This window comes from Dromiciops gliroides, chromosome 2 (assembly GCF_019393635.1).
Source record: "Dromiciops gliroides isolate mDroGli1 chromosome 2, mDroGli1.pri, whole genome shotgun sequence".
Lineage (NCBI taxonomy): Eukaryota > Metazoa > Chordata > Mammalia > Microbiotheria > Microbiotheriidae > Dromiciops > Dromiciops gliroides.
The window spans coordinates 152421651-152433934 of NC_057862.1; the positions used below are offsets into that span (position 1 = coordinate 152421651).

At 41.6% G+C, this 12284-nt stretch overlaps 1 protein-coding gene across 1 annotated transcript in view; it reads left to right on the plus strand.

The window, feature by feature from the left end:
* The first annotated feature begins 1589 nt into the window (after positions 1–1589).
* The window catches only part of PIAS1 (protein inhibitor of activated STAT 1), a 158714-nt gene continuing 148019 nt past the window's right edge, over positions 1590–12284 (plus strand). The window contains exon 1 of the mRNA XM_043983582.1: positions 1590–1661. Within this exon, the coding sequence (XP_043839517.1) occupies positions 1638–1661 (24 nt within the window). The 5' untranslated portion in view covers positions 1590–1637. The remainder of the gene's footprint in view (positions 1662–12284) is intronic.

Here is a 12284-nt window from a genome sequence, read left to right on the forward strand (position 1 = left end):
TTTCCAAAAGTTTTCTGCTTTCCTTCTAATCTTGGCTGCATTGGAATCGTTTGTGCAGAGCCTTTTAAATTTAATATAATCAAAACTATCCATTCTACAAGCCATAAGCCTCTCTATCCCTTGTTTGGTCATAAATTCCTCCTTTATCCATAGATCTGGCAGGTAAATTATTCTATGCTCCCCTAATTTGCTTATGGTATCACCTTTTATGTCTAAATCATGTGCCCATTTTGACCTTATTTTGTTATATGGTGTGAGATGTTGGTTGTCAATTTTTGTTTATGTATGTCAATCTAGTTCCCTTACTCACCATCCCTAGCTTTATGAATCAAATTGCCACCCGCCTGGTCACTAAGTCCCCTATGTGTTATGCTTTTCCACTAGAAAGTAAGCTCCTTTAGGCCAGTGAATTTTTTTTGGAGGGGGGGCAGGGTAATGAGGGTTAAGTGACTTGCTCAGGGTCACACAATTAGTGTCTAAGACTGGATATGAACTTCATTCTTCCTAACTCCAGGCCTGGTGATCAAGCCACTGTACCACCTAGCTGCCCCAGAAAGCAGTATGGCACTATGTAATTGAAGGAGAAATAGAGGCACACAGGTACTAAGTGGAAAATAGTTAATAATAGTCAAAGGCAGTGAGGTATGCCAAAAACAATTTAGAGTCAGAAGACCTGAATTTGAATCTAGATTGATTCATAACCTATGAGGGAAGCCTTTACTTAGGAAACCATTGTTAAAGCTCTTAGTTTAATACCTTACTTACATTTTATACCTTTAATCTGTATTCTGAATAATCCTTCCCACTCTGAGATTCTATGATTGTTTATTCTATCTTCAATTCTACAGAAAATTTGCTAAGCACCAACTCGGTGGGTGCAAAGATATTATGCTAGTTAGGCCCTGAATTTTAAGATAACGGGAAACTGCCACTTCTCTAGCCCTTTAAGGTGCACCAAGCTCCTCTTGAGCAGCTACGGATAGAGAACAAGACTGTGAATCCCTAAAACGTGGGTTCGAGTCATGCCTCTGAAACATGTTGGCTGTGTGACCTGGCTGGGTTCTTTTATGAGCCTCCTTCCATCCCCCTTCCTTGAAAGTGGGATTGCTTGGCCCTATAGCGGTGGGAGCGATCAAGAGTAGGGATGACTCTAAACAAAGTCTTCCTCAATCCGGGCCACGTAAATCCAGGTGTTTCTGCTGCTAAGGGAGTTGTCATTGATGCGCTCTTCTTGACATCATTGTTATTTTAATAGTATTCCTTGGATGATGACTTGTGAGCCCCAGAAACCCGCATCAGGGTTCACGTCCGACGCGGGAGGTAGGGGGGAGCAGCGCTCAGGAACTACATTCACTCCCCCACTGAACAAGCTGGTACCTGGGGGGCGGGGCGGGGCGGGGCGGAGCGGGGAGGGGGAGTAACTGTCAAACCAGTCCTCTTGGCGCCATTATTTAAATAGTACGTGCCACTCTCGTTGCTGTGCGTGCCAGGGGCGGGGCTCCGAACGCATTGGGCGGGTCTGGGAGGTGGAGGGAAAGAGAAGGGGCGGTGACGAGGGCGGGGCCAAGCTAGGGGAGGGAGTGGGACTAGCCGCGGCCCCCGGCGGGGTTCATTGCGCCTGCGCTGACAGTCGCAAGATGGCGGACAGTGCGGAACTAAAGGTAAAGCGCAGCTCGAATTCACTTCTAATATTCGGCCGTGGAGACGGTGCTGCGTGTGCCAGGGGGAATGGGGCTAAGTCCCGGGGCCCGTCCAGACCCGGCACACCTGAGCCTGGAGTGCGGGAACGGGGCGGGTTCGGGTCTGTCGGAGGGGGCCGGGCAGCGGCGGGCCGCGGGCCCCGGGCGGCTCGGGGGCGCTGACGGGTCCGGTCCCCGGCGTGTTATTGTTGTGGGCGCCTCGGGCGGGGGTGGCCGGGGAAGGAGGCGGGCAGTCGGAGAGCGGGGTGCGGAGGCGCCGGAGAGGGGGAGCTCGGCCGCGGCGCTGCCGGCCCTCTCTTCCCCCCCGTTCCCGGGCGGCCGGGGGTTCGGGGGCGGCGGGTCCGGCGGGGTGGGTGCGGGTTTGGGGAAGCTCCCCGCCGCTTCCTCTTCCTCCTTCCCAGCCCCGGGCTCCTGTCAGGAGCTCGGCTCCGGCCCCTCTCCCCTCCCCCGGGGAACTTGTCTCCGGCCGCCCCGCCCCTCTCTTCGCCTCCCCCTCAGCCCGGGACGCGGCTCTCCCCGGCCCGCCCGCCCGCTGCGGGAGGAGGCGCCTCGCTCGGCCCCCTCGGATGCGGGGAAGCGCGGTGCGTGGGGGAAAAGGAGATCCTCTAGCAAAGTTTAGCGAGCGCCAGGGCCAGCGCCGCCCGCCCCTTCCCTTCCTCCCTCGGGCCGGGGATCCCTGCCTGCTGTGGGCGAACCCCCCGCGAAGGGTGCCTGCCTCCCGGGGAGGGGGGGCACGGCGACGCGACACCCCCCATCCTCCTCCTCCTTCTCCACCCCCCGTCCCAACGCGTGGTCCTCTGGGCGAGGTCAGCCTTTGGGGCGTGGGGGTCTGCGCCCACCATGATGGCGATGCTCTTGTTGGATGGAGGTGAATGGTCGGTGTTTATATCCCCGGTTGCCTTTTGTTTGTTGGGGACATCTTGCTGGCCATGTTGGTTGGAACGAGCTCCTCTCCTCCTCCTCTCGCCAGCCCCCTCGTCAACAGCGCCTCCTCCGCGCTCCCCCTCCCACCTGTGTCAATTCCTCCAGCTGCGCGAAATGAAAGGCGAAAGCTTGACTTTTTTCACGTCATTATTTTCCCGATAGACCTCCCCACTCTTCTACTTTACCTGATGATTACTTCTGCACTGGAGCGAGTACAATGCTGCACGGTGGGAGGGAGGGGGGAAGAGAGGGTAGGTAGGTAGGTGGGTGGTGAATAACCGGCTCCTCCTGATTGGATTTGGATATATGCGGTTCTGCTTGAATAATTGTGTTTTAGCTGCCAGCCGATTTTAAGTTACAGATCTGTATTTTGAGGCGTCGAACAGGATACTCCCTTTTCATATGTGGCTTTGCGTATGCAAACCAAGTAGCCGGCACTCTCCTGGCTCAGTGGAGGCTTTCAATTTCTGTCAGAGAGTTAAAATTGGGATGTATAATGGCAAAATCTTTGGCGGAAACCTTATTTAAAATAATTGAGAGGGTGAATTCCAGTCTGAGGTGAAAGACTAAGGTGTTACACTTACATTTTTCTTATAAAGCTTTAAAAAGTCAGAATCCTGTATTTGAGTGGTTTTTTTTTTCTTCTGAGCAAAAGCCTTGCTAGAGACTAATTACCTCCCCACTCCCCAAATTACTTGTCAGTATAAAACTTCCAAGTATATATTGAGTTGTCATTACGTCCTTCAGTTTATTTCTAATCTTATATTTATTTGAAAGTATCGGAATTAGAAAATGCTTTATGCTTTCAAACTAAAGGGAATTTGTGTAATGGGAACATCCAAAAATACTAATCAGGAAGTCTTGAGAATTTGAATGTTTGGAGAACTTTCACTGTAAAAAGTATACTTGAGACCAAATTCTCAGAAATGTTTTTTATAGGTTTACATCCTTGAAAATAGTCAGTAAATTGCTGTGATCTTTGCCTTCTATTCACCATTTGGGAACCCTTTTGAATGTTGGCTAATGAGTTCTTTTATACATGGATCACAGAATAAAGCAGGAAAGCTTGTGCTCTCTATATTGTCACCCTTGATGCTGTCCTAAGAAGCTAGTATGGAAAGCACATGCTGGGGAGGTTTCTTTCTTTGTTCTTTCCCATTTTAAGAAAATGCCTTTGGGGATAGAGCAGATCCCTGGTGTGATTCTTGTTAGGTAAAATCTCTATTTACAAAAATGACCCAGTATTAGATTGAAGCTAAATACCTGAAAAGGAACTGTCATTTCCACACCAAAAGAAAGGTATAAAATCTCTCTACAGTTTCAAATATAAATTTCAGATTCATTTTGGGCAAAGGAATTGTTGGTGCCATGATGCCTCTATTGTTTACTTTTAAGAAATTAATTGTTGGGATATAAACTATTTGTCCTTGTGAGAAATACAGGAGCCTTAAAAGTTGTAAATGCTTAATTGATGTAAATCACACAAACAAATCATTTTAATATTTGATTATAGTTTAATTTGCCCACATTTGCAGGACTATCCAACCATGTTGTTCCTTTAACTAAAAGATTTCTGTGCATTGAAATTTAAACTACTTTTAGAAGAAATCTTAATTTCTTTAAGAAAATATTTTCTGATAGCCTGTTTTTTGAGAAGGTGCAATTAAACTTATGGCTTTCTGAGGTAAGTCAAGGGAAGGGGCTTTTTTGGAATTCTGGGCAAAAATACTTTAACAGTTCAAATCCCAAGGAGGTTTTGAGCTCAGTTCCTTAGCTCACAAACTCACAGTAAATTTTGCTGTTGACTATAGGTTATTTTTTATAGTCATGGTTATTTTTTCACCTTTCTCTTTTCAGTCACCCCTTTTTAATTTATAATGGAATTAAAAGATCAAATGGTTAAACCAGACATCTACATCACCATCCTCTGTGGGTATAATGCAAGCTACAACACTTGAGGATATTACCAATAAAAATTAGATTGCAAATTGTACCACACATCAACATGAATCTTGTTTTCACATTTGTTCATGAAAGGTTCAGTCTTTGACTAGAGGTCACCCATAGAAGAAATTTGCAAAAATGGGGGGGGGGGAGTCGAGAATTTTATTATTCGGGCTCTTAGATCAAGCGGTTATAAGGGCCAGATTATTTTGGCAGTTAATAATCTGACAGCTTCATGTATCTCTACTTTAGCACTTTAAAAATATTTGTACAGATGTTTTCAACATTAAAACTCAAATAGTATTGCTACTTTAACTCAGGAAAAGCACTGGGAAAGGCAGCTTTCTTTTAAAAGGATCGCATAATATATTCATTTGGTGAAAGATTTAGAGGATCTTTTTAGGATGACCTCTAGGAGATTGAGTAAATTCTATTGCTCAAACTCTTTTTAAGTGGTAGCCACTTAATTTTAATCTTTGGTTTTAACTTATTTGCTTTTATTTTAGCTAGAAACATACATGTACATCTGATGATATTCATGAATTTTATTTAAATTGCCATAACTTGCTTTTAAGTACCACATTTTGGTCGTTTTTATTCTGTAATCATCGTTAAGAAAAATATTTTAAAACAATTTCTAAAAACACTTCACTTTTCAAGTATTTTACATAATTGTTTTGAAATACCTCTTTTCCTTTTCTCCCCCCACTTTCTCCTCCTTGGTGATTGTATTGTCTTTCTCTTCAATGAGACTCTTGTAATCCCTGTTGATTGCAGTGGTGCTTAGTACTGGGTCCATAGCTGATTAACCTTGGATTTCTGCTGGTGAACTCCATCAACATGCTGCTCCAGGGTTTCTTGCTGAAGCTTTTGAAAGTTCAGGGTAATTGTACCCTTTCTTGCTGGTAGCTAGGGATAAAAATAAAGTGGGTCTGGTTGAAGTAGAAATTAGAAAGAATTATTGAGACCCCAGATTTGGGAGAGTCTGCTGGGATAAAATTTTTTTAAAAACCTGCACTTTGCTTCTTTGTGATAGTAGCTTATATTTCTGTAACTTTCCTGTGCATTTAACCTTCTTGATCCTCAGAGCAACCCTGTGATACTGATTGAGCAGGTATTAATCCTTATATTACAAATAAGGAAACTGAGGCCAGGGAAGTTTTGTGACTTGCCCAAGATCCCAAGTCTAGTCAATGGTAGTAGTGCCTGGACTAAGTACTCAGCTCTTTCTTTTATAGTCATCTCCTTTTCAGGACTACTTGCAACATCTACCAAACTGGTCCCTCTACCTCTAAAACCATCCTTCATACTATACTTAGATTGGTGGCATAGTGGGTAGAGGACTAAGCCTGGAGTCAGGAAATCCTGAGTTCAAATCTGGCCTCAGACACTGCTTCAGTTTCTTCAGCTGTAAAATGGGATGATGATAATAGCATCTATTTCCCTGGCTTGTTATTGTTAGGATCAAATGAGATAATTAAAATGCTTAGCATAATGCTTATTCAATCCTTGTTTCTTTTCCCTTTCCGTCACCTCCCTCCCCTAATATTGGACTAATTTTTCTAATGAACCACTATGATCAAGTCATTCACCTGCTCAGACAACATCAGTGAGTGAGTCTGTCTGTTAAACTCCTTACTCTGGCTTTCAAGACATCTACAGTCTGTCTCCTAATTTGAGGATTTTAGTGGATTAGAAACTCCATGTAGACCAGTAGTATAATGTCAGTAAAAAATAATTAATGTGACCATTTTTTTGTATGGGCCATGAGATAAGAATGCCTTTTACATTTTTTAATACTATAAAACTTTCTTAGCTCTCAGGCTGTACAAAATCGGTAGCAGCAGGCCAAAATGGGCTGTAGTTTTCTGACCCCTCAGTTCTTGGTCATAGAGGGCAAAACTGAGTAAATGCATCCAAGGTGCAGAAGTGGAAGAGGCTGTCTTCATCTTCATACTGAACCAAGAATCCTGCATCTCTCTAAGCTTTACTTGCACTTTACTTTTGGGGGGATGGGGCAATGGGGTTTAAGTGACTTGCCCAGGGTCACACAGCTAGTAAGTGTCTGAGGCTGGATTTGAACTCAGGTCCTCTTGAATCCGGGGCCAGTGCTTTATCCACTGTACCATCCCATCTAGCTTCGAAGCTGCCTTAATGGGCAGAGGGAACCAAAATGTTCAATTGCAATCTGAAAGTTAAGTCTTCATGACCATTTATTGAGTGTTACAGTGGGGCTTCTGGGTTAGTTATGAGTTGGACTTGATGACTGCAGAGGCTTCTTTAGCTCTGAAAGTTGGTGATTCTTCTGAATGTCCAGGTCTCTTTTCTGCTCTTTCCACTGTACCCCACGCTACTTTCCAAAACACAAAGCCGGTTTCAAACAAATCCAGGACTGCTTGACCTTCAACTTTTTATACATGCATGCATGCATGCATCTGCACACACATACATACATACACAATATAAATATACCTGTGTATGTTTATAACTGTTTTTCAGTATAATTGATTCCTTTTGTAGTCCTTTGTTATTTTATTTTATGCATTAAAAAAAATTAGTCTGAGATGGGCTTACCAGATTATGAAAGGGCACCATGAAACAAAAAAGGTTAAGAACCCCTAATATTATCCAGCTCTTTAATTTTACAGAAAAGGAAACAAAGCCCAAAAATGTGAGAAGGAATAGTAATATTAAGAAGCAGAGGTAGGATTATTTGACATTTATTATCCCACTTTTTAGTGTTTAATAAGATCCTAAATAATGGCTGTAAGGAGGAAAAAACCCTTAATTTCTTCTCTTATTGGAGAGGTATGCAGTATGCTTATGGCATTATAGCAATAAAATAGCCTTACATCCTTATCTTGGCCCCCCAGGGACTCCAATCAAGGTTTAAAAATAACCCAACAACTGTGTATAAACAATATTTAATGCATTGCTTTCCATAGTTACTTTTTTGTTAACTTTCATGGGAATCTAATCTATACTTCTGGTCTGTTTATTTTTCCCCCCCTGAGGTTAGAAACTAGTAAAAGGGGTGTGTGTGTGTGTCTCTGTATTATGATGCATGTACTCATACATATATGTCTGGGTGGGTTGAAGTAAAGAAGAACTGATCAGTGTTGGTGGAGCCAATATAGATTTTGGGATACAAATAGAATTTTTGTGGCCCAGTAACTTGAAATTGATTAAAGGATGGCTTTAAAATATATGTACTTTGGTAGAAATATCATAGGGTGCCTTATTTCTTGGGGGTGCAAAAAATCTGGAACCATGAAAAGAAGTGGTTGTTTGAGTGGCATAAACAGTGCTCTCCAATTGCCAAAGTCATTACAGCTATTTCTTGAGCTATCTTCACAAGAAAGGCCATGTAAATTTATAAGCAATAATCAAATTTCTCCATTTTTACATATGTGTCTTTCATTTTAGGAGACTCATGAGACTTTTTGGGAAGTGTAGTGGATGAATATTTTCATTAGATGAAATATTCTTGATGAGGCTTAAGAATTTTTCTTAACTCTTGTTTTGCATATGGTAGTTTTATGTTGTTTTTTCCATTACCTCTAAAGTGTTATTTCTACTACCTCTAAAAATTAATAAGAAAAGCAATTTTATGGGAGGTAAAAAAAAAGCTTCCTTTAGTTATCATCTGGATATATTTGACACATTAAAAGAAAATTATGAAATAGGTTTATTTAAGTTTGTGTTTGCTTTGGAAAATTATTATTATTGGGGTTTGGGGGGGCAGGGCAGTGAGGGTTAAGTTGACTTGCCCAGGGTCACACACCTAGTAAGGGTCAAGTGTCTGAGGCCAGATTTGAACTCAGTGACTCCTGAATCCAGGGTCGGTGCTTTATCCACTGTTCCACCTAGCTGCCCTAGAGCTTATGTTCTATAGCAGAGAAGAGGTGCATATAAAAATATATATATGCAAAACATAGATGTTTATGGTCCTCTTAGAGTGTGCACACAGATTTTTCTAAGGCAAACATATAATTACTCAGACATAAAAATGTTATTTTTATTAATCATATGGAAGAAATTAAGGTTTAATGGAACTTCATTTTTTAAATTAGTAACTAAATTTTATTTTAAAAATATACTTTAAAAATAAGACAGTGCCTTTTTCAAGGGACGTAGTGGTGGTGGGGTGTGGTGGGGTGTAACAGAAGTTCTTAGCTTTTTTTGTATCCTAAGATCCCTTTGGCAATCTGTTGAAGACTGTGGATTTACCAGAATAATGTTGTTAAATGCGTAAAGGGAAAATCATACGATTACAAAGGAATACAATTATGTTGAAATGCAGTTAATCAGAATATTTTTAAAAATTAGTTCATGACAAGTTGTGGTATATGAATGTAATGGAATTCTATTGTGCTGTAAGAAACGATGAGCAGGAGGAGTGCGGAGAAACATGGAAGGACTTGCATGAACCGATGGTGAGTGAGATGAGCAGAACCAGAACATCATACACAGTATCAATATTATGTGTTGATCGGGTAGCTAGGTGGTGCAGTGGATAGAGCACTGGTCCTGGAGTCAGGAGGACCTAAGTTCAAATTCGGCCTCAGACACTTAACACTTTTTAGCTGTATGACCCTGGGCAAGTCACTTAATCCCAATTGCCTCACCAAAAACAAAAACAAAAAACAAACAAATATTATGTGTTGATCAACTGTGATAGACTAGATTCTTCTCACCAATACAATGGTACAAGAAAGTTCCAAAGGATTCAAGATGGAAAAGGCTCTCCAAATCTGGGGGGGAAAAACAAAACTGTGGAATATGGATGCTGATTGAACCATACTATTTCTTTTGGTTTTGGTGCTGTTGTTTTTCTTTTTTGAGGTTTTTCCTTTTTGCTCTGATTCTTCTCTTATAACATGACTAATGCAGAAATGTTTAATGTTATTGTACATATATAACCTATATCAGAATACCTGCTGTCTTGGGGAAGAGGAGAGAGATGGGAGGGAGAAAAATTGGAAATTGGAAATAGTATAAAAACAAATGTTGAAAACTAAAATAATAATAATAATAAAGTAAGCTTTTTTAAAAAAAAATGAGTTCATGAACCCCAGGTTAAGAACCTTGCATTAGGAGGTGATGGGCACATCCTGTATTCACACCTTTCTACAAAATAAAATTAATCTAAGGTAATTTTAGCGGGGAGGCACTAACCCCTCAGGTGGACAGTATCTGTAAATGCCTCCTGTAAAGAGAAATGGCAGTTATTCCAAGCTTTAAAGGAGAAGAGGGATTTTTTTTCATGCAAAACATAATTCCATATTATCCATTTTGCAAAAACCAAACCAAAACAAAAAGCAATAAAAATAAAGTGGGGAAAAAAAAGTGCGCTTCAGTCTGCACTCAGAGTTCATCACTTCTCTCTCTCTGGAAATCAATAACATTTTTCATCATGGGTCCTTTCAGATTGGATCATTGTCTTACTCTGAGTAGCTAAGTCTTTTCCAATTGATCGTTGTTACAATATTATTGTTACTATGTATAATGATCTCGGTTCTCCTCACTTTGCATCAGTTCGTGTAAATCTTTCCAGATTTTTCTGAACTATCCCTTTGTCTTTTCTTACAGCACAATAGTATTTCATCACAATCATGTACCACAACTTATTTAGCATTCCCTGGTTGATGGGTATCCCCTCAGTTTCCAATTCTTTGTCACTATAAAAAGCGCTGCTATAAAAAATTTTACACACCTAGTTGGGAGGAAGGATTCCAAAAGTCAGAGCTGAGTTGCTTAGGACTGTAAAGAATTAATTGTTATTTGAGGTTTTTAAGCCTCAGTGTGCACTGGCCTGGGGCTCTGCAAACCGCACGGTGCTCCACCCACTGGTTGTAGCTGTTGCCAGGGCTCTGGCACCTCATGTCATCACCACTCAGTGACGCCTACATGGGCCTGGCAAAATTATAATGATTGGAAGCCTAGTGAGGGCAGTCATGTGACTGTCAGAGCGACCATCCCATTGGCTGGGACTGTGTGGGGTGTTTCTAGTTTGGGGGAAGGAGAATTGGGCATTCGAGGTGAAAGCTGGAAAGCGACCGGCGTTCTGCGTATTTTCAGCTGATTCCTGGGCGGTGGTATTTTTTTCAGGTATTATAATTTCCCTTTCCCCATTTTATTTCCTTTCCCTTGATCCTACTGATCCTGTTTGTGTGTTGGTTTTTTTAAGTTCGTTCTTGTTAAAATAAATCTTGTTCTGTTTTGAGGGAGGCTGCCAGTCTCCTTCCTTGCCCCAATATTGCAGCGAGCCGCTTAACTAGCACTCCCCAATTAAAAATTAGTACCCACAGTTCACAATTGCTTGTGCAAAAGTGCTGAAATAAGAGATGATGGAATGTCCTGTCCATTTGGGATGGACCATATAGTTGGTGAAATGTAAGTGAATTTGGAAAGTTAAAGGGACGACAGGTTGTGAAATGCCAAACAAAAGGAATTTGTTTGTATTTGGTCTTAGAGAAAATAAGGAGCCACTATAATTTTTTTGTAGCTGTATGGAGGATGCATTGGAAAAAAGAGACTGGAAATAGGGAAACCAATTTGGAGGCAAATCTAGTCCCACAGAGAGATGATTCAATCTAGAGTAGTTGGCCATGTGAGTGGAGAGAATTGGCTAAATTCAAGGTGTATTGAGAAAAGACAGGGCAACTCATTGCATATGTAGGGTGAGGGAGAATGAGGAATTGTGAGTGACTTTGAGGTTGTGAACTAGAATGTTACTGATGATGCTTTTGATAGAAATAAGGAAATTTGGAAAAGGATTCTGAAGGCATATGCAAATGCGAAGGTGTGGGTTACTGTGGAGTTTTAGATGTCTACAGGACAAACAGTTTGAAAGGGCAATTGATGATGTGGAACTGAAGTTCAGTAAGTAAGGTTGAATGTAGAAATCTGGCAATCACTTTTTGCCTTTCTATTCCTCTATTTCTCATCTCTGTGACTTGACTGAAATTCTCTCCTTCCTCTGTCTCATAGAATCCTTTTCTTCCAGCCATTCACCAATAGATAAATGGTAAAAGAAGATTTAAAAAGGGCATTTTTCAAAGGAAGAAATTGAAGGTATAGATAGCCGTATGAAAAATGAACCAAATTACTAATAACTAGAGAAATGCAAATTAAGGAAGGCAACTCTTTGGTTCACCCTCACACCCATCAGATAGGCAAAGATGATGTACTCTTTGATCTAGTGACTCTGCCCTTCCTGCTGTTCCTTGAATAAGATATTTCATCTCCTCACATTACCCCTCCCAAGCATTTTTACTGACTGTCTTCCAGCTTCCTTGGCTTCTTTCAAGTCTCAGCTAAAGTCCCACATTCTTCAAGAAGTCTTTCCCAGTCCTCCTTAAATTTAGGGCCTTTCCTCTGAGATTATCCCCAGTTTATCCTACATATACATAATTGTTTGCATGGTGTCTTCCCTAATTAGACTGTGAGTTCCTGGGTGGAGAACTGGGTTATAACTGCCCCCTGTGGCTGACTAAGCTCAAAAGCCAGAGACTTTTGGGGTGGGGGTTGGGGGTGTTACAGGAGCAGGGGAAAAGGAAAAGAGTAGAGGAGTATTGGAGGATAATAGTGAGGTAGTTTTGGAGACAAATCCCATGTTTGGGTATTATGGGAAGGGTTGAATGCAGCCTTCATTCCCACACTCCTATTGATTGATTACATACCCCTTGGGGTAAAAAAAAAAATCTCTCAATC